The 21,333-nt window shown below is 38.4% G+C and overlaps 1 protein-coding gene across 1 annotated transcript in view; it reads left to right on the forward strand.

The window, feature by feature from the left end:
- LOC121429717 (solute carrier family 2, facilitated glucose transporter member 5-like) overlaps positions 1–18,871 on the forward strand; it is a 97,220-nt gene extending 78,349 nt beyond the window's left edge. Inside the window, exon 8 of the mRNA XM_041626907.1 lies at positions 18,657–18,871. Coding sequence (XP_041482841.1) covers positions 18,657–18,782 — 126 coding nt within the window. The 3' untranslated portion in view covers positions 18,783–18,871. The remainder of the gene's footprint in view (positions 1–18,656) is intronic.
- Positions 18,872–21,333: the final 2,462 nt, after the last annotated feature.

Genomic DNA, 21,333 nt, shown 5'->3' on the forward strand with positions numbered 1-21,333 from the left:
ACTCATCAGGCTTATTAGATCTATAAATATGATTTTTTAAAATGAATTTATAATCACTAATTTGTCCCTTTTTCGGAAAGAAATATCAACAAGTTTTATATCGCGCTTACGAAGAGGAATAGAAAGAGAGTCTTCATTTTCACATGGTGACATAATGTCCTCTATTCTAGGTCAAAGTAATAATAAAATATCAGCTCGCGCTTTGCGCTCACATCATTTATTAAGTGCTATCCACTTCACAATTTCCTTACATACATGTACACAGGGCTTTAAATAGTTCCTAAATTGACCCATTTCACATCGGAATTTCAAATTTTATTTTCTGCTCGCGCTCCGCGCCCACATTATTGATTTTCATGATGAAAAAATGAAATGTGTTCAGAATGCCCAGATTCTGTCTAACTCTAATAAACGCGTACAAATGTTTATTGAGATACGCAGCTTGATCTTATTCAAAACGTGCTAAAATTATCCTTTTCAATCAGAATATACAAAAATTCTGCTCGCGCTTTGCGCTTGCATTATTAATGTAGGAAGATAACAAATTACCCATCCTTTTTCATGATTGATAAAACATGAATAGAGTGTCCCATTTTGGAGTTTGAAATTTAATTTTTTTTAGGTTTGATTATCAAAAATTTTTAACCTGCGCTTCGCATTATTCAATCGTTGCAACATATATCGTCTTAAAGGTCAAGTCCACCTTAGAAAAATATTGATTTGAATCAATAGAGAAAAATCAGACAAGCACAATGCTGAAAATTTCATCAAAATCGGATGTAAAATAAGAAAGTTATGACATTTCAAAGTTTCGCTTATTTTCAACAAAATAGTTATATGAACGAGCCAGTTACATCCAAATGAGAGAGTCGATGATGTCACTCACTATTTCTTTTGTTTTTTTATTGTTTGAATTATACAATATTTCAATTTTTACGAATTTGACAATTAGGACCTCCTTGCCTGAAGCACAAAATGTTAAAATAATGGAATTCCTCTTGTTTAGGGAGGAATGAAACTTTATTTTACATGACAATGACGAAAAAATAAAAATATTTCATATTTCATATAATAAAAGACAAAAGAAATAGTGAGTGAGTGATGTCATCAACTCTCTCATTTGGATGTAACTGGCTCGTTCATATAACTATTTTGTTGAAAATAAGCGAAAATATAAAATGCCATAACTTTCTTATTTTACATCCGATTTTGATGAAACTTTCAGTGTTGTGCTTGTTGAATTTTTCTCTTTTTATTCAAATCAAGTTTTTGTTGGGATGGACTTGTCCTTTAATTTGCTAACTGCAAAACGTCCTTAACAGGTCCCTTTTCGACCAGGCCGGAGCACATATTAAAAATTTCTAATTATCTGGTTACATACTCATGTTGTTCAGGTTCACAAATATTGCCCAGAGTGTTCAATTTTTAGGACAAAATACATGAAATTTCAATTTCTTTTAGCTTGCATAGGGCTTATGAGATTATTACCCATTTCATTGTATATGAAAATAAAGTTACGAAAAGACTGTTATCACATGGTCGTTTTGCCCCCTCCCAAAAAAAAAAAGAGAAGAAAATAGAATAAAAAAAAATACATAGAATAGAATAAAATAAAATGAAAAATAAAAAAGTCATGACAAGAAAAAAAGGAGAAAAACAAAGGGATAAGGGTGAAATATGATATCATTTTCCTAATATTATGTCAAAATCAATCACAAACTTGGATTTTTGTAATAAGAATGTCAGCATTTTTGCCTGCTCGCTTCGCTTGCTTGCAACTTCTTATTAAATTTATGCGATACGCCATATCGAGCCCCCTCAAAATTGTTGGCTCATTACGCCACTGGGACAATCCCTTCAAAAAAACAAACAAACGAAAATCAACTTTGAGCGGCCGATAGGGGAAAATATGCGTTAAATAAAATTGCCCATCCCTATGTTGGCGGAAGCTGGATCCTCCCCTGACTTAGGCTTTCAGGATAAAATACATCAAAAAAGGAAATGAGATCGCGCTTCGCATTCCCATGATTTATTTAGGCCTTCTGAGGTACTTCAATGTGTTTTTAAGAATAAAATTTCAGATTTTCAATAACTTCTACCCCCCCATTTTTTATATATATTTTTTCTCTTGGTGCCGTCTAAAAAAGTTCAGCAAGCCCCCCTTCCCGTGCACCCCTGCTGAATAAATCAGAGCTACGCCACTGATGAGGAGATTGAGTCAATTGCTTCGAGATTGAGGAGCGTTGTGGCCCAGTGTATTAGTCTTCTGACTTTGAAACAGAGGGTCGTGGGTTCGAATCCAAGCCACGGCGCAATTTCCTTCAGCAAGAAATTTATCTTCACTGTGCTGCACTCAACCCAGGTGAGGTGAATGGGTACCCGGCAGGATTAGCTCCTTAAAAGGATTATCACTTAAAGGCAGCTCGAGCTTAAGCCGGGGTAATAATGATAATAAGAACGCGCATCGGAATTGAATATTTCTAGATAGATGGCGCTATAGATAAATTATTTTATTATCATTATTATTGCATTATTCCCAAGAGGTCATCATTGATATTATTGAAGGCTATTCTAAAACAACTAGTAAAGAAATTACAGCTCCCGTTCACAAAATATTCTAAGGGCCTACTCTGGTGAGTCATTAAACCAAATTGATACCCGAAAAATCGCTCGCGCTTCGCGCTCGCATTAATATTGCATTATATATTCATGGATTTTTGTTCAAGAACACATTAAAAAATGGTCTCCAATTGCCTTTTTTATGTGATTATGTGATAACATAATTCAAAATGTATTTGAGGCACTAACGTTTGCCTAGCCGGGAGGGAGGGGACGCCATTATTTTTTTCGATAAGTACACAATGACGCAAAAACAATAATGTCGAATATGCCCCCCCCCCTCTCACGCAATCCTGGTTCCGCGCATTGGTTCTATAACAATAACCCACGTAAGGCAGTTACCCCCTGACAACTATTTTCCCCATTATATACCCAGTGGCGTAGCTAGGATTTTTTTTCTTGAGGGGGGCACTGGGGGGGTCATTGCTTTTTAGGGGGGGGGCACCATTTTTCCGGTGTGTGTCTATGTGTCACAAGGGCGGATCCGACTTTCGCCAATAGGGGACGGGGCCCGAAATAATCTTCACCTATATTTTCTCCGACTAGTCACTTCTTAGTTTTATTCTTTAAAAAACAATATAAACATGAAATAATGTCATAAGCCTTATAGAAAGTGCGAGCGCGAAGCGCGAGCGATTTTCTTTTTTTTTATTTCATGTACACTGTATTTTGTCCTGAAAATCTAATATTCTGGGCAATGTTATGTCTGATCCTGAACAAGATTCGTATGTAACTAGATGGTTACTGTGAACGCCAAGCGCGAGCTGAAATTTTTATTAACTGTTCTAGCATTATCGAAAAGGGACCTGTTAAGGACTGCTTACAATTACCCACGAAGACAGTATATACTTCAATAATGTGAGCGCAAAGCGCGAGCAAATTTTTACGGTAGTCCGACCTGAAAATGTCATTCTAAGCACTTTTTGTATTGATAAATGGGATAGGTATGTATCTAAACAATTGATGCGAGCGCGAAGCGCGAGAAGAAGAAAATTTAGGTTTTAGACCTAAAAGCGGGGCCGCTCTATTCAAATTTTGTAAATCATAAATAGGATATAGTTAATTGGGTATCATTTATAATGCGATCGTGAAGCGTGAGCAGACAATTATTGATATTTTGATGTGAAACTGGATAATTTAAGTACACTTTAAATAAAGAGCATGCAGGCTATCGCGCATGTTTTAGATTTAGACCTAGAATTCTGAAAACATTTGTTCAATGGAATATTATGGAATACACGTAGACAATAGGAACTTGGCAAATTCAACAATGTGACCGCGCAGCTGAGCTTAAAATGCCGGTATTTAGACCATAAAACGGACATTTTATAGAACACTTACATTTGTAAATGAAAAAAAATAATGAAAGCTCGATGTTCGAGCTGAAATATGTATTGTATATTGACTTTAAAACTTGCTCCATATCAGCCAATTGAGCAAGAAATAAATCTCATCGAGTAGGCAATTCTGGCGCGAAGCGCCTACAAAAACTTTATATAGTAACATTAAAGATTTTTTTTGCAAGTCTTTCTCTCACATTATTTCATTCACTCGTCCTCCTCTTATTTTCCTTTTTTCTGTCTTTATTCTTCTTTTCCTTTTTTCTTTTGTTCTTTCTCCCTGCCAATTTTTTTCAGGGGGGGGGGCACATGCCCCCAGGCCCCCCGTAGCTTCGCCACTGCTGTTCCCCCTGAAATCGACCCTCCAGATAATTACCCCTGGTACGGAACCTTTAAAAATGCCACTGACGTGACGAATTGGCGGGATACTTCATCTTGTCATGTCCAATACAATACGGGGATAATATTTTCCTTGAAGAAGTTGTCAGGGGGCAATTGGGTTATCATTATAGAACCCCATGAACTCGTATTATTTGACTTTTTGACCTTCCGATGACATTTGAACTCACTATATCCTGATCATAATTATACACACACCGAGGACTATCGGACCCGCGGACTATCGGGCTGTACCCCTCTTATCCATGCCATTATACACTATGTAGCGGCGCATCTCAGGGCATGTCTTTTCCGGTTGAGTCCCGGGCTTCTGGGCTGAACGGTCGATGGATTGGTGGATCCGTGGGTCACAGTCACCTATCCTGCTAAACCGTTCGCTTGCGTTTATCTAAAAACAGCTTAAATCCGTCTGAAATATGTCTGGATTTGTTTTTTCTTTTCTCTTTTGCTTTGGCTCATTCTTAACAAAAAGGCAAGCCATCTCGCACACAATGTGAAGGACATAGGCCCCACTTTACTTACCTCCAAAAATTTGGGGATTGATATAAAATTACTATTACCTTTTTTTTAATTTATACCGAGATGGTGTTGATTATTAAATATAGAATATTTTTATTTTCAGAAACTGAATCCATTATAAACCATTATTTTGATGAAAATATTGTTTTAATGGGAAAATCAAGAATTTATTTTCGGGCATAGGTTCCCTGTGCAGGGGATTAGAATATAACAATCTATGTAGAGGATTAGATGTTGATTCCATGATTCAGAGGCGCTCTCAAGCAATACCATGCTCTCAAGGGTTTTGAAATATCAACCCAAATATGAGATGTCGCTGTTACCATAGTAGCAACAAGAATCTGTTGCGGTTGCTAAAAGTAGATATTTTTTATGTCACACATCTTGCGTTGCAGTACAGTTTGTTACAACGGTGCCAGAAGTATCTTCCAAAGTCAACTCGCGTCGACAGAGGTTCTCGCGAAAATTCTCTATACATACTGAGATCTACTACCGGCCTAAGCCAGATAAACATCAGTCGGTGAAGCGAGAGTGCCTCTGTAGAATCGAGAGATTTCCTTTTGTGCTGATGTCTATCACCTTTATCGGAATTTCACAATTGCACATCCAATCGTTTGCGATCATAAATAATATTGCGACCAAATGATTTTTGTGTGTTTCTGATGAGTGTTTGTGTGTTTCTGATGAGGATTGGGATTTTAAAGGTTTATTTCTTGTGTATTTTGCATATTATGTACTTTATAATTTGAATGTATTTTTATTAACAGGGCCCAATTGCAAACCAGCTTTTTATCTTTGTTAATGTTTTTTTATCGTGTATAGCTGAATTGGTTACCCTGTATGTGACATAAATAAATAAAAAATAAAAAAATCATTTGGTCGCAATATTATTTATGTTGCGCACAATCGCTACAGTTGTGAAAGGGCCTTTACGCACGTTTACCGTATTTTGCGAAACCGTATTTAAGCGAGTGGTCATCGAACACTATGGAAGATGCTTCTAAACATGCTTGCGTCGCTGTCATCCCCTTCCGTTGATGAGCGAAAAGTTGCTGAATCAATCAAGGTACGAATGTATAATTCGGTTTTCCTTTCCAATCCTCGAAAAGAAAAAAACGGAATTCAGCCTAGGGGTTCGGTTTTTGAAAACACAAAAACGAAATCACAACGAGAAAACCGTGTTGTGATTTTTTTGTAGATCAACAATGATAGAAATAAGAAAATCAGAAAAACTTTTGGAATTATTTGTAATTTCTCATTCTATTTTTCTTTAAATATTTTAAACAAAATCAGGTCACGGTTTCAAATCTGTGGTTCTGTTTGTAAAAACGCAAAAAGCAAAACGCAACATGTTTCCCACCCTGTTATTCTGTTTTCAGAAAGTCGCACGGCAAACATCGAAATTGACGTCGGCTCTCTGATTTGCTTTTCGTTCACCAATATTAAACAGTGCCTTCTACGTGAACAAAATGTTCAAAGCGCCATATTTCATTATTACCTTGCTAGAATTCATAATGACCTTGCTAGAAGTAAACCATCATTCTGTTACGATATCAGTATGGATATCTAAGCACTCCACACACCTCCCGCAACATGGATACCATGCCGTTGACTGACCTGCCTAGCCCTAGCTGGCCTGTATAATAAGCCTGTATATAAGTTCACTACCAAAGTCTCCACCAGAGTCCTTTGTATTGGATCATGGTGGCAGCGGAAACCAGTGATCGCATCGAAATGACAAGGATCAAGTATAACCAGCTACTGTAGTGTTGGGAAGTAAACTGCATGTCTTTTTACCGAAATTCGCATGCTTCATAACCTACTAACCCGACGGGTGCCCGATCGCCCCGGCTATCGCATCGCTACTGTACCGTACGCGCGTTTCCGTTTTACACCCTGGCGAAGGCATTTTCCGGAAAAGTAGCCAAAAAGCGACTAGTGAAAAGTCTACACACGTCGCTGGTTGCATGCAGCGTGCGACACAGGCGAGTCCACCACCGCATGCAATTTGCACTGTTACTGATCACAGCACAGAGTTCCTCGGCACTCCATGTACAGAGAGAGCGGCAGTCAGGAGTGAAATCCGAACAGCTTTTGCAGTCGCGTTGTTTACGATAGTTTTTTTTTCTAAAAATAAATTATTAACTAAATGAATAGAATGACAGACAAAATCAAAATAAACAGATACTTATAAAGGAAAGACAAATTTAAGTTTGATGGATTGATACACTTAGAAGCTGCCGAAAGATATAGAAGACTGAGATAGAGACAAGATAGACAGATAGATAGATAGATAGAAATAGAGAGAGAGATCGAGAGGTGGATATATAGATAGAAAGAGAGAAAGAGGGAGAGATGGATGGATAGATAGATAGATAAATAGAGAGAGAGATATATATATAGATAGAAATATGGACGGCCAAAGAGAGAGAGAGAAAAAAAGACAGACAGATGCTAGAGAAGGAGAGAGAGAAGATTATTAGATAGATACTGCAGTTACATAGATAGATAGAGATAGAATTTGACAGATAGATATATAGACAGATAGAGAGAAAGACAGACATCAGCAAAAGCAATCAGCATAAGCTCAGCTGTATTTGCAAGTACGGTATGTTCTGCGGATAACTTCGGTGCGGACTTTGGATCGCGCGCCCAGCTGAGAATGTAAACAAACGTAGACGTAGACTCTTCACTAGTCGCTTTTTGGCTACTTTTCCGGAAAATGCCTTCGCCAGGGTGTAAAACGGAAACGCGCGTACCGTACTGTGCATACCCAATGCACTGTCACAGGAAATCAAACAGTGTTGTGAGAAAGAGCGAGATGCTCACGGTAACTGTAAACAATCAAATGTAGCCTGAATAAGTTATAACTGTGTTCAATCACTGGCACATAGGTCTGCATCATAAGATTAACATACACTAAAAGTTGATAAAACCTAAATTAGGCCTACTTAATTTTCTGGACTGGAGTGTGAACAATGAATTAATATTTTCCTAATATTAATTGTAAATCTTCAGTGTGAGAAGTGAGTGGGAGTGACCAGCATTTTCACTGCATGAAACACCTAATGACATTCACACAGGGCTGTGAGTGCGTTACAGGTATCATCACCAGTCGACCTGTGACTGTAAGGAGCGTTCACACGTGGATATAATCAGACATTAATATCTACACTCATTCATTTAAATACCTGATACGTACAGCGAAAATACACAATGAGTAGTGGAAAATATCCAGAAATGAACTGGGTGGCAAAGGACCTACCAGAAGAGTTCCAGCTTTTCAGACAAAGAATGGAGCTGATTCTAGCAGGCCAAGACATAACTGATCAGAGAAAAGTGGCTATAAAAATCAAGATTGCTGTAGGCAATGAAGGCTTGCGTCAAATCAATGCGTCGGGGCTATCAGAGACCGATAAAGAAAAACCGCAAGAGCTATGGAGACTATTAGAGGCACAGTTAATGGTCAATATCAATTTTCGCATACACCGCTTAGAGCTAATGCGATACAGGCAGAAACCAGATGAAACGATCGATGAATTCGTTGCCAGGTGTAGGGACAAAGCCAAAAGTTGCGATTTCGAGGAAGCTGAGTTAAATGAGCGAATCATGGAGCTAGTGATTGCGTCAACTCCAAGTCTCGAATTCCAAAAGTCATTGCTAGATCAACCGAAAGGTTACAAGGTCGAACAAATTTTGGTAGAAGGTCGTAAATACGAGGCAGTTGCTGTGAGCCCACAATGTCTTGAGACACTAGACCCTAAACAGAATATCGATTCGTTCAAGCGTAACCAGGGACGAAAAGCATGTGGTAACTGCGGACGTTTCCACAAACCTCGTCAGTGCCCTGCGTATGACGATGAGTGCCGTGCCTGTGGCACCAAGGGCCATTGGGCCAAATTCTGTCGTAAATCGAAAAATGATCGTAGTCGTAAACAGAATCGTAGATCAGAAGACCGGAGATCCGACACGGTATCTGATGATCGTAAACCAAGACAAAACAAATCACGATCAAAGTCGAAAAGTTGAAAGAGTAAACCAATAAGCGAAATGGACATAACACATGATACTACCACAGATCATGATCATTATCAATCTACAGATAGTTCATTCAACGTAGCACAATTCGACACCATACACACTAGTGGACCACACACAGTTGTAAATCCAGAAGGTACTGTAGCATTTGCTAACATTGCCATAATATGCCCACAGAGAGTAGGTCAACATAAGCTTTACCTAAAAGTGGACTCGGGGGCAAGTGCCAACACTATCACAGTACGTACCGCCAAAGCAATTTACGGTCCAAAGTGGGAATCAGTAGTGAAACAAACAACAATACAACTTATAGCTTACGGAGAGACACAAATTCCATGTAAGGGTACACTAGACATAAAGTGTAGATACAAGAGTACAAAATGGTCAACACATACATTCTATGTAGCAGATGTCAATGGTCTAGCGATCCTAGGGTTGTTAGGTTGCACTGACCTTGGAATTATCACAATTCACTCAATGCACAACAAAACACCTACAACCAATCCTAAACCTAAGCAAACACCTATCACAAGTGTAAGGGATCTCAAACAAGCATATCCGAATCAGTTTGATGCAATTGGAAGTTTCCGAGGGAAGGCAATGCTTCATGTCAAAGATGATGCTAAACCTACCATAGATGTTCCCCGCAAGTGCAGCGTACACTTCAAAGACAAAATCAAGGCGGAACTGGACAATATGGAGTAGCAAGGAGTCATCAGAAAAATTGAGGACCACACCGATTGGTGCAGCTCCATGACCACTGTTGTGAAGAAAGATGGATCCATCAGGATTTGTCTTGATCCCAGGAGGTAAAATGATGCCTTGAAGAGATGCCCGCACAAGGAACCAACCTTGGAAGAGGTCCAACCTGTCTTCGCAGGAGCTTAGTACTTCTCTAAGTTAGACGCGAAGGCTGGTTACTGGTCGGTTCACCTAGCAGTGGAGTGCCAGGATCTCACCACATTCCGTACACCATTTGGAAGGTACTGCTTCCAAAGACTACCATTTGGGTTGTGTACTAGTCAGGATATATTCCAGCAGCATATGGATAGGATTGTCCAAAATGTGCCAGGCTGCATATGCATCGCAGATGACATAGCGATCGTAGGAAGAACGGAGGAGGAACACGATAGGAATCACTACTTACTCATGGAGACAGCAAAGCAAGAAGGCTTAGTGTTCAACAGCTCCAAATGTACTATCAAGAAGGAAGCCATCAACTTCTTCGGTTCCAAGTACACTAGATCTGGTATCTTCCCAGATCCGAGCAAGGTAGAAGCTATCACATCAATGCCATCACCCAAGGACAAAGAAGATGTTCAGAGATGCCTAGGATTATTCACATACCTAGCAGCATACATTCCTAACTTCTCAGAGAAGTCAGCGCCACTTCGAGAACTTCTACACAAGGAAGTATCATTCATCTGGGACGATGATCATGAGCATTCCTTGAACAGCCTGAAAAGTGCAGTATCATCAGGTGCATGTCTACAATTCTATGAACCAAAGAAAGAGACAACTCTTGAGGTAGATGCATCGATGAAAGGGCTAGGAGCAAGCCTGCTCCAGCAAGGCAAACCAGTTGCATTTGCATCCAAAAGTCTTTCCACTGCACAGTCAAACTATTCCAACATAGAGAGGGAAACCTTAGCTCTAGTGTTTGGTATCAACCGCTTCTATACATATCTGTTCGGGAAGGAATTCACCGTCATAACAGATCACAGATCATTGGAGATGATATGGAGGAAACCTCTTAGAAGTGCACCACAACGTCTACAGAGATTGCTTATCAAAGTCCAAGGATACCGATGTCAAGTCAAGTATCGACCAGGAAAAGACATGATTCTTTCCGATACCTTGAGCCGACTTCCTAATCCCAAGGAAGCACGCGATGTTCCGCTAGATGTCAGAGTGGAATCCATCTGCTCTGAAGCCGAAGATTCGCACCATATTGACTTGATATACTTCGGACAACACTAGAGAACAGAGCTTCAGAGAGAAACAGCTAATGATCCTGTTCTCAGATCACTATGGCAAATAGTCACTCAGGGATGGCCTGAGACCATCCAAGAATTGCCGACATCCCTTCGTCAATTTTGGTCTTACAGAGATGAAATTGGAGTATCACACGGAGTACTCTTCAAGGGAAGTCAAGTTATCATACCGAAGACACTAAGGAATGACATCCTAAGACAGCTTCATCTAGGACACATGGGAATCGGAAGCACGAGGCGAATTGCTCGTGAGACAGTGTTCTGGCCAAACATCAACAAGGACATTGATCAGTTGATAAAGCAGTGTGAAACATGCCAGAAACACCAAGCAAGACAGCAGAAAGAGCCACTGCATCCCCATGATGTACCACCAGCACCATGGACCAGACTGGGAACTGACTTGTTCATGCTCAATAGACAAGAGTATCTACTTGTTACTGATTACTATTCCAAGTATCCGATCATTGCTAAGCTAACCGATACATCCAGTGCAGCTATAGAAAGAGAGATTACGGGAATCTTCAGTCTGTTCGGTCCACCAGAAGAGATTGTGTCCGACAACGGTCCACAATTTGTCGGGAAACCATTCCAAGACATATGCAAGAAGTGGAATATCAAGCACATCACTTCTTCACCGCACTATCCAAGATCCAACGGATTGGCTGAGAGAATGGTTCGTACAATCAAGAATCTGTTGACAAAGTGTTCTCAAACTAGCCAAGACCGTCAACTAGCCATGATGCACCTGAGAGCAACACCAGTTGACAATAACTTGAGATCACCAGCAGAGATGTTGTTTGGAAGACCCATCCGAACCACATTGCCAAGTCACTATTTATTTATTTTTTATTTATTCGGCACTTCAAACATATTTAAGATTTACAAATCAATATCAAACGTTACATAAAATGACATAAAAATTATACAGGTAGGTGCAATATTTGATAGCAGTTTGTCCAGTGCATCAGTTGGTGGCCAGGGAAGAGGAGAGCAAACTTAATCACTGTGACCTAATGGTCCCTCCGCCCAACCAACCGATGCACTGGAAATACTGGTAAAATTTGCATGAAAATAATCGAATCAAAAAATGAATAGGGATTATCAAATTGAAAATGATTGCACTAAATGTAGATGTCCGATTTCAAGTTATATTCAAAGGGGTCCAAGAATAAGGTAATCAGTATATATGTAAATAAATGTAACTGAAATTTAGGAATATATCATAATAACCAAAATGAAGGTAATTATTAATGTATATACATTTGTAACATCTTTATATTGGAATGAAAGTTGATAATTAGGGCACTAAAATACTGAAAATTAAAGGATGAATATACTGTGACAATGTGATGACCATGACTCTTCAAACAGAGTATAGATGACGATGGCAAGAAAGCATAAGAAAACATAACAGTGATTAATAATATAATTATTATAGATACATGTATATGAAATCTTCCTTAATAAGTGCAAAATATAACTGAACTAAACATAGGATTGGATTTATTGATTTGAAAAATGTCTTCATCAGATTTACATGCAATACTAACTAAAAGGGGCGTGAGAAGAGATGTGAGATTTAAGACTGTTTTTCCAATTGTCATAGCTTACCAGTATAACGTCATTACGTATTCCAACAGGCAATCCGTCCCAAAGAATAGGAAATAAAAATAAGGCCGAATTAGCGAGTCGCTTTGTGCGAGCTCTAAGGTGCCGAAAACGGAGGTCATCCAGACGCCTTGCAACCACATGGATGTTATCTCGAACATCGTCACAAGAAGTGAGACGGAGAAGGGACTTTACAACAAAGGTTATGATGATGTAGGCACGACGAGACTTAAGACTTTGCCAGTTAAGCAATTGAAGTCGATTTTGGTAAGACATTTGTTGCCTTTGTTGCTTCAGAATGAGACGGGTTGCACGGCGTTGGATGCTTTCTAACCTATCTGACAAACAGTTATTGTAAGGATTCCAGGCAGGTAAACCATACTCGAGTATCGGGAGGACCAATGATTTGTACAGGGCAAAAATGGCAGAGGGTGACAGACCAGACGAGAGAGAGGTAAGTAAACCCAGTACCCTGTTTGCACGGGAGATGACATAAGTTACATGACTATCCCAGGAAAGTTTGTGATTCAGTACTATCCCGAGATACTTCATTTCACTCACTACCTCGATTGGGTCTACATTCACAAGGTAAGAAGGAACACCAACATCTTTCCTCATTAATCCTACTATTCGCATTACTTTAGTTTTCTTAGCATTAAGTTCCATTCTGTTTTCTAAACACCATTTCGATATTCTGTTCAAGTCACATTGAAGAGCATGGCAGTCATCAGTACTTCTTATTGGACGATATATTAATGTGTCATCTGCAAATAGAGCACAATTGGATGACACATAGTCCGGGATGTCATTGATGAAGAGATTGAAAAACAGGGGGCCCACTATGCTTCCCTGGGGCACCCCTGAAGGCACACTGCCCCATTGAGAGAAGGTACCTCTAAAGATGACACGCTGTTGACGACCACACAAAAACGATTTGATCCAGTGCCACAGAGTACCACATATGTTGTACTGCAGAGATAATTTGTTGAGAAGGATATCATGTGGTATTTTATCGAAAGCTCGTGAAAAATCAAGGGAGATCACATCTACCGGACAAGAAGAAGGACCTTCTAGACAATGCATCCATTCATTAGTAAGATGCAGAACTTGAGTTACACATGACTTTCCTCCCTGAAAACCATGTTGCACACTGGTGATTGGACAAGAACTATTACAGTGACTCTGAATGGCTGTTGCAACAAGAGATTCCATGATCTTGCTGGCTAATGATGTCAATGCAACCGGGCGGTAATTTGATGGACAGCTTTTATCTCCGGATTTGAAGACAGGAGTGATATTACCAGATTTCCAAGAGGTTGGAACTTTACCCAAGGCCAGTGATGTACTGAATATACGTTGCAGGATGTGGCATGACACAATGGCAGTTTCCTTCAGGAGCACAGCTGATAAGCCATCAGGACCAGGAGCTTTATTTGTCTGGAGAGAAACTAATTTCGGGTAAATATCGGTAACAGAGATGTATAAAGATTGCAGTGACGTGATGGGGAAGTCACACTTTGGAGGTTCATGAGGAACTATGCTCGGCTCTGTGAATGACTTCTGGAAGCAACAAAGAAATTGACTCGCAATATCAGCAGGATTGCTAACAACGTGATTTTCGACGACGATGACAGGAGGGGTAAACTTCTCTTACGTTCTCTCACGAAGGCAAAGAATCGCTTACGGTTGTCAGGAAGCAGGAATAGATTATTAACATATTGCCAGTAAGCTGCCTTGATTTCATATTTCACAAGGTTTCGCGCTTCTTTGAAGAGGCACCAGTCAGCAAGTAAGTTGGACCGTTGAGCTCTAACAAACAGTTTACGTTTCTTGCAGATCATATGCTTTATTTCCTTAGAGATCCATGGCTTATATTTCCTGGTTTTCATTCGAGATCTGGGAATAGCATCTTTAGACGCAGCTTCAAAGATGTCTAAAAATCCCTCCCACGAGGCATTTACATCTTCGGGATCGATGAAGAGGTTCCATGGTACAAGCTGCAACAGTCGATTCATATGCTCAAAGTCAGCTTTCGGAATGTTGAGAAACTCACGAAGCACCGACTTAGGAGCGAACGATTTATGGGAAATAATCTTAAATACAATTCCATGGTGATCACTAGGAACTGGGTTGGGACAGACAGATGCCTCCACGAAGAGGTCAGAACGATTGGTGAACACATGATCGATCAGGGTACCAGATGAAGGGTCGTCCTTTGAAGGACGGGTAATAGCACTGACAAGCTGACACAGTTCCATGGTGTTGCATATGGAGAGAAGCTGTGATGAATCGTTGGAGGAATTATCAAACAGGTCAACATTGAGATCTCCTGTGAGGATAATACCATCGTAATTGATTGAGATCCTCTGGATGTTGTCAATGTGGTTTTGAAGTACCTCCCAGTATTGGGCGTTAGAGTTTGGAGGACGGTATAAAGATAACAGTAGCCACTTTTTATGCCGGAGAAGAAATTCAATGCTTAACAACTCCAGGTCAGGGTGTTCCAGGTTTTCTAATCTCCTAGGATAAAGGCTGGCATCGATGGCAGTCAGTACCCCTCCACCAGTCTTGTTCAATCTATCCTTACGAAAAAAAACATAATTAGATGGAAACCCAAGTTCAACATCCTCGCAAGCAGGATTCAGCCAGCTTTCAACAATGCATATTATTTCTGAATGGTCAGTAGCCAAGTGCGCTAATAAATTTGGCATTTTATGTCGAAGGGAACGTGCATTAAACACAAGTCCAGTCACGTGACCATTTGGATGATCATGAGAATTTTCGACATGATTAGCAGTAGAGTTTTGACGAGTAGATGGACCAGGATTTGTAGCTATATCTCCAGACTGAAGAAGCAGTCGGAAAGTTGCAGTGGAGTTGGCATAATAATTAACTGGTAAACCACTATGCTTGTTTCTGGTAGGAATATACCTCACTGAAGAAGATAATTCATAGCATGAAGGTAATATCGGGTAGAATTCCTGATGAACCAGAATAGTAAGGATTAGGGTTATTAAGCCACAGAACTCCATTGTTGTCCAGAGAAGACACACTGCCTACTAATCCAGATACACAAAAGAGGGTCCAAGAGCTTAATTCCTCAGGTGAGTGAACTTAAACATGTTAACAGATTGAAGAAGCTCACATGGAATTGAATAATGGGACCACAGTCTACACAATCCAAAATGACTCGGTGATTGCTTCCCTTTAGTTTAAGCTACAATCAGCCATCTATCTTTCTACTTACAGACAAAAATGTCACTTCAACGATCACCACTTGATCTTGAATACTTGAATATTCAATAACATTGAAGAAGGATTCAGATGTCTCTTGAAGAGGACGTTGGCTTTCCAGTTACTTTCCAGATCACATTAGCATCTATCTTCGAGAGATTCTGCTGCTACCGAGTTTCTCTTGAATAGGCAAGACAAAATGAAGGAAGTGCATGATCGACATGCAAGTTCTGATTTGCCACCACTGCATGTAGGACAGCCAGTGAGAGTTCTGCATCCAAGAGACAACACTTGGATACTAGCCAAAGTATCCAAAGTCTGTGAAGAACCTCGATCCTATGAAGTTTCAACGCCGAACGGAGGAATCTTGAGGAGAAATAGATCTCACTTGAGGGAAGTTCCATCCACCAATCCAACTCCGAAGCGTGTGAGGTTCGACGACAACCACTCCACAGAAACTCAACCAGAGGAAGACAATGTACAACGAACACCAATGTCCAACTCTAACACTAATCAATCTCAACAGACATACTCACAAACTACGAGATCTGGACGCACTATTCGCAAACCAGAGAGATTCATGTTTGAAGATTGAACATTATGAACACTCTAAACTCACAAACAAAGAAGAGAAAGAGAAGAAAGAAGAACACTGAAGACATTAGTGTAGTTTTAAGTTTTAATATATGCATGTATAATCATTGTACATTATTTTTGGTATGTCAAGACAGTGTTTACGAAATTATCAAAAAGACACTATAACCAAAACTTATTGTTTGGAAATATTGATTTCAGGATCAATCCGGTTATCCAAATTATTTTCAGTTTTGCACAAGATTGAAGTTATGTAAAATTGAAGATGCATACAGTTTATCACAAATTGATATTATTCTCACAAACCAAACAATTTCTATATGAGTAGCTGATAAATCATAACTAAGCCAAATTACCAAAATTTGCAGACTACCAAAAGTATTGTTTGAAAACAATATCATTGAAATTTAAAATTCTCAATCTTATCAAAAGAAGGGGGATGTTACGATATCAGTATGGATATCTAAGCACTCCACACACCTCCCGCAACATGGAAACCATGCCTGTTGATTGACCTGCCTAGCCCTAGCTGGCCTGTATAATAAACCTGTATATAAGTTCACTACCAAAGATTTGTAATCATAATTGGGTCCGTTTTGTTCTCTTGTGAGGGATTTCTACTTTTTTTTTAGTTTTCTTTCGTTCATTTATTTATTTTTTTGTTTGGGCAGAGATCAGTAGCGTAGTGAGTCCAAAGTTTTCGGGGCAAGGAAGGCTATTTTGACTCGGTCACTTTCCTCGCTCACAGTATTTGAAATTGATTTAGCCCTTTAGTTTGTGTTTTGCCCCTAAAAAATTAGACTCATTACGCCACTGAAATACACCCAAACTGAAAACATTAAAAAAACTAATAAACAATAATCTCTATCAAGAGAACATTAAGCGGCCCCCAACCATAAATACCGGTGTCGACCCATGGCTTGCCAGTGTAAAATCCTACAACGGTGGCTTATTTTGAATTCTATCAAGGTAATTATGAAATATGGCCCTTACAACATTTTGATGAAGTAGATGACGCTCTTTGATATTGATGAACGAAAATTTGCGGTGGGATTGTCGGAAAACAGAATCACAGAGCGGAAAGCGTGTGGCGATTTGCTTTTAGGCGTTTTTAGAAACAGAACCACATGTTCTGATTTTGTTTTTTATACATAAGAAACAAAAACTTAGAATGAGAAACCAGAAATAGGTCCAAAAGTATTTCTCATTTTAATAATGTTTTTGATCTACAAACACGAAATCACAGCACGGTTTTCCCGTTATTATTTCGTTTTTATGTTTTCAGAAACCGAACCACGGGGCTGAATTTCGTTTTTGCTTTTCGATGATTGGAACGGAAATTAAAATGAATTATCCATTCGAACCTTGATTTGAATCCTCCCATGCCGTGGACATGGTGAAAGTGTTGAACTCTAATTGCTCTGTCTGAATAGCGTCGGTCCTGCTTTGATACCTAAGCATGTAATCGGCCAACGAAATGTCAGCGCACTTTTAATGCAAGTTGCCATCATTCGAAAACTCAAAAACTTAAAAGATTAAACATGACTTACATGTGCCGCGGCACGTGTATGGAAATTTGGAGTTTTAGCATTCTCAATCACGACAACATTAGATCTGCGGTTCATTCAAGCCATTTCACATCCAGTGTGAAGGACATATGCCCCGTGGATATTATGTTTCCCCCCCCCCTTGAAATGGGGGATTAGATTTTAAATGATTTTTACATTGTAAGGAAACTACATCGAGGTGGTGTTTATTATCAGATTATATTTATTTTCAAAATCCAAATCCATTATAGACTTTTATTTTGATGAAAGCTTTGTTTTATTGGAAGTCGAAACGCTTCTATTTCTTTTGTGATGTTATGTACACGCATGCGTTTCAGGACACACATCTAAGAAACTGCCAATTGGCTAGGTTCGTTTACGGTCGTAGTTGACCGATTCTCCTAACTCGCTCCCTTCATTCTTTGAGAAAGCATCCTAATGATTTCAATGACCATGGTATGAATTAATCGAAATCGGAATGATTAGTAATTAAATTTAGAAATATACTATTGTTTAAGACCTGATTATCAGGCTTAATTTCATCAAAGAAGAGGTGACTGGTCTATAATATCTTCAGGATTTGGGGATAAAAAGAATCTGATAATCAGGTTTTAAACTTTTTTTGAACATCAGTTCCTCGCAGTACGAGACTCATAAAAACTCGCTTGTTGTTATTTTCTTGTGCTGTATACCTTTTTGTATTGTGTTATATGCCTATGTATATCATTATCATTATTACTATGTATAATTCGTTCTTGTTCTAGATCATATTTTACTCGACGGAACTCTATAAATCTGCAGGAATGACAGAAGACCAAATAGCCTACGCAACTGTAGGATTTGGCGCCCTCAACGTCACAATTACTATCATTTCGGTTAGTGCCATATGACATATATTAGCGTTATATTTTTTTCCATTATATCACGGGCGTTAATTCACGACATCAAGCTATTCAGATAGGAAGATGACACAATAGTTCATCCCGTCTTAATAGTAATAGATCTACTGCTTGCATTCACGCCAGGGTAGTAAATAAATAAGCATATACATTTAGACTCGGGGAGGGGGGGGGGGGCTTTCATGAAAGGACTTGTAGGACATTTTATCCTTCGGTTACTATACGAACAGTGCCTTTCAGCCAATCAAAATTGGGGAAAGATGTCAGATCTGACAACTTGTCGGATAATAATGTGAATGAAACGGTCCCCTGGAGTTCACTTGTTTTTTTTCAAAATCGTAAATGTGTCTGAAAGCATTTACATAACCTGGTTTTACGTGAAAGAGAGAGAGACAGAAGAAATGATGGTTAAAGTGGTACTTGAACAGAATTTAAAAAATCAGACAAACAATCTTCTGAATGTTTTTCAAAATTGGACAAGGAATAAAAATTCATGACAAACGATTTGCATTAAATAGTCATTTTCATGTCTTAATGAATATGCGATGAGCAAACTGATGATGTAATATCCCCATCTGTTGTATTTGTGTTTCGTTACATTAAATTATTGTTATTCAAATTGTGTCCTCCAAAAGATTGAAATATTGTACTACAACTGTTTTATTGCATTAGATATTAGACATGGCGTACACAAATGTACGAAAATATGGAATATTTATGATTTCATGTTATCACATAAGAAATTTCTTTCTTATGGTGGGAGTGTGTCATCATCAATCCGCTCATTGAATATTCATGCAATCGGCATATAATTGTTTTCTCCAATTATAGTTTCTTTATTTGTTATCATACTTTTATGATTTTTTCAGCATTTTCGCATTGAATGTTTTTTTTATTTTGCTTACTTTTTTTTAAGCGTGGAGTACCCTTGATATAGAATGTTTGATAAAAAAAATAATGAGAGGGGAGAAAAAGGATGGCCAGACATATTGATAACGAGAGGGAGATATAAAGAACTAAAGAAAAGAAAATGGGTGTCGTGGAGATGTGGGAATATAATATTTGTATATAGGTGTATATGTGTGTGTGTATATATATTAACCCCTCAACAATTTCTGCAACTCAAGTTTGAGTGGTAATAAATTTCTTAGTGTGCCATCATCATATGTAAAAGTAATATTTTTAGAAAACATGATTATTCTTCTTTACAATCATGTGTCATTTGTAATGCTAGTGTTATCATGAAATACACAGACAAGATAATACGCAGCAATTTTAGAAATGAAATGTTGCAAAATGCGTCGTTTCCAATAGCGAATTTCCAATTGTTTCGAGGATGGACCGAGTGCATTCACTTCACCTGTATGGTGGAAATTCTATAGAAATGGAGACTCTTGTTAGAAATCAATGCATTTTACAACATTTTACTTCTCACTTTTCTCAATGTTCAGGGTGACTGCATATTCCATGATTACATAATCACAGCAAATGGCATGTCATTGTAAAGAGGAATAATTCAGCTGTCCAATGATACCAGTTTCATCTTTTATACTTTATTAGCCAAAAGAATATCATCCCCAAAACTGAGTTGCAAAACTTTTTTAAGGGTTTATATATATATATATATATATATATACATATATATATACATATATATATATTATATATATATATATATATATATATATATATATATATATATATATATATATATATATATATATATATATATATCTTTAAATATATATATATATATATATATATACTCTTCATCCATTTCTTTACAATATTTAAATAAAAAAGAGTTGCCAAAAGCTGTTGTACATGTAAAGCTTTACACACACACACACACACATATATATATATATATATTAGATAGCCAAGCGCGATTGGTCAATTGTGCGTCACGTGATATGATCAAAATCAATATATCTTCACAGCCGGTCCACCTTTGATGAATATATTGACCAACCGGTCCATGACTATATATTTCTACGTGTATGGCGCCCTCTTGTGGATTAAATATTACCAACTACAAGGAAATAAAATATGTGGGACTAAAGTAGCGATCATTTGTAATCGATCAACACTCGATGTGAATTGGTATCAATCAACTTTTCGAACCGGACCGCGAAATCTAAGTGAGTCCGACGACAACTAGAGCCTACTAGTACGAGTTAGGTTTAACGTTAAGAATTCTGTACTCACGAAAATGGAGCCCAATTTTTTAGTGTAACGTTAAACAGGAATAACCGTCATTTCTGAAATTCTGGGGATTTATTTAACGATTTCTGGATAGATCTTTGTACCGGTATTGGTAAGTGGAGCGAAAGGCAAAGTTTTTTTAGCAGTTTTAAACTTATACTAGTTTTGGAGTTGGCGTAACGATAGGATTTAACTCTAACGTCAGAGATTTGTGGTGATGTCTGATGAGGAATAAGGTCAGTTTTTGGACGATAAAATTGGGTATTTAGATCTAGATTGAGGACTAGCTCTAGGTCTATCGTTAGATCTATTCTAGAGACGAGAGTCTAACGTTAGA

The sequence above is a fragment of the Lytechinus variegatus genome, chromosome 16 (assembly GCF_018143015.1).
Source record: "Lytechinus variegatus isolate NC3 chromosome 16, Lvar_3.0, whole genome shotgun sequence".
NCBI lineage: Eukaryota > Metazoa > Echinodermata > Echinoidea > Temnopleuroida > Toxopneustidae > Lytechinus > Lytechinus variegatus.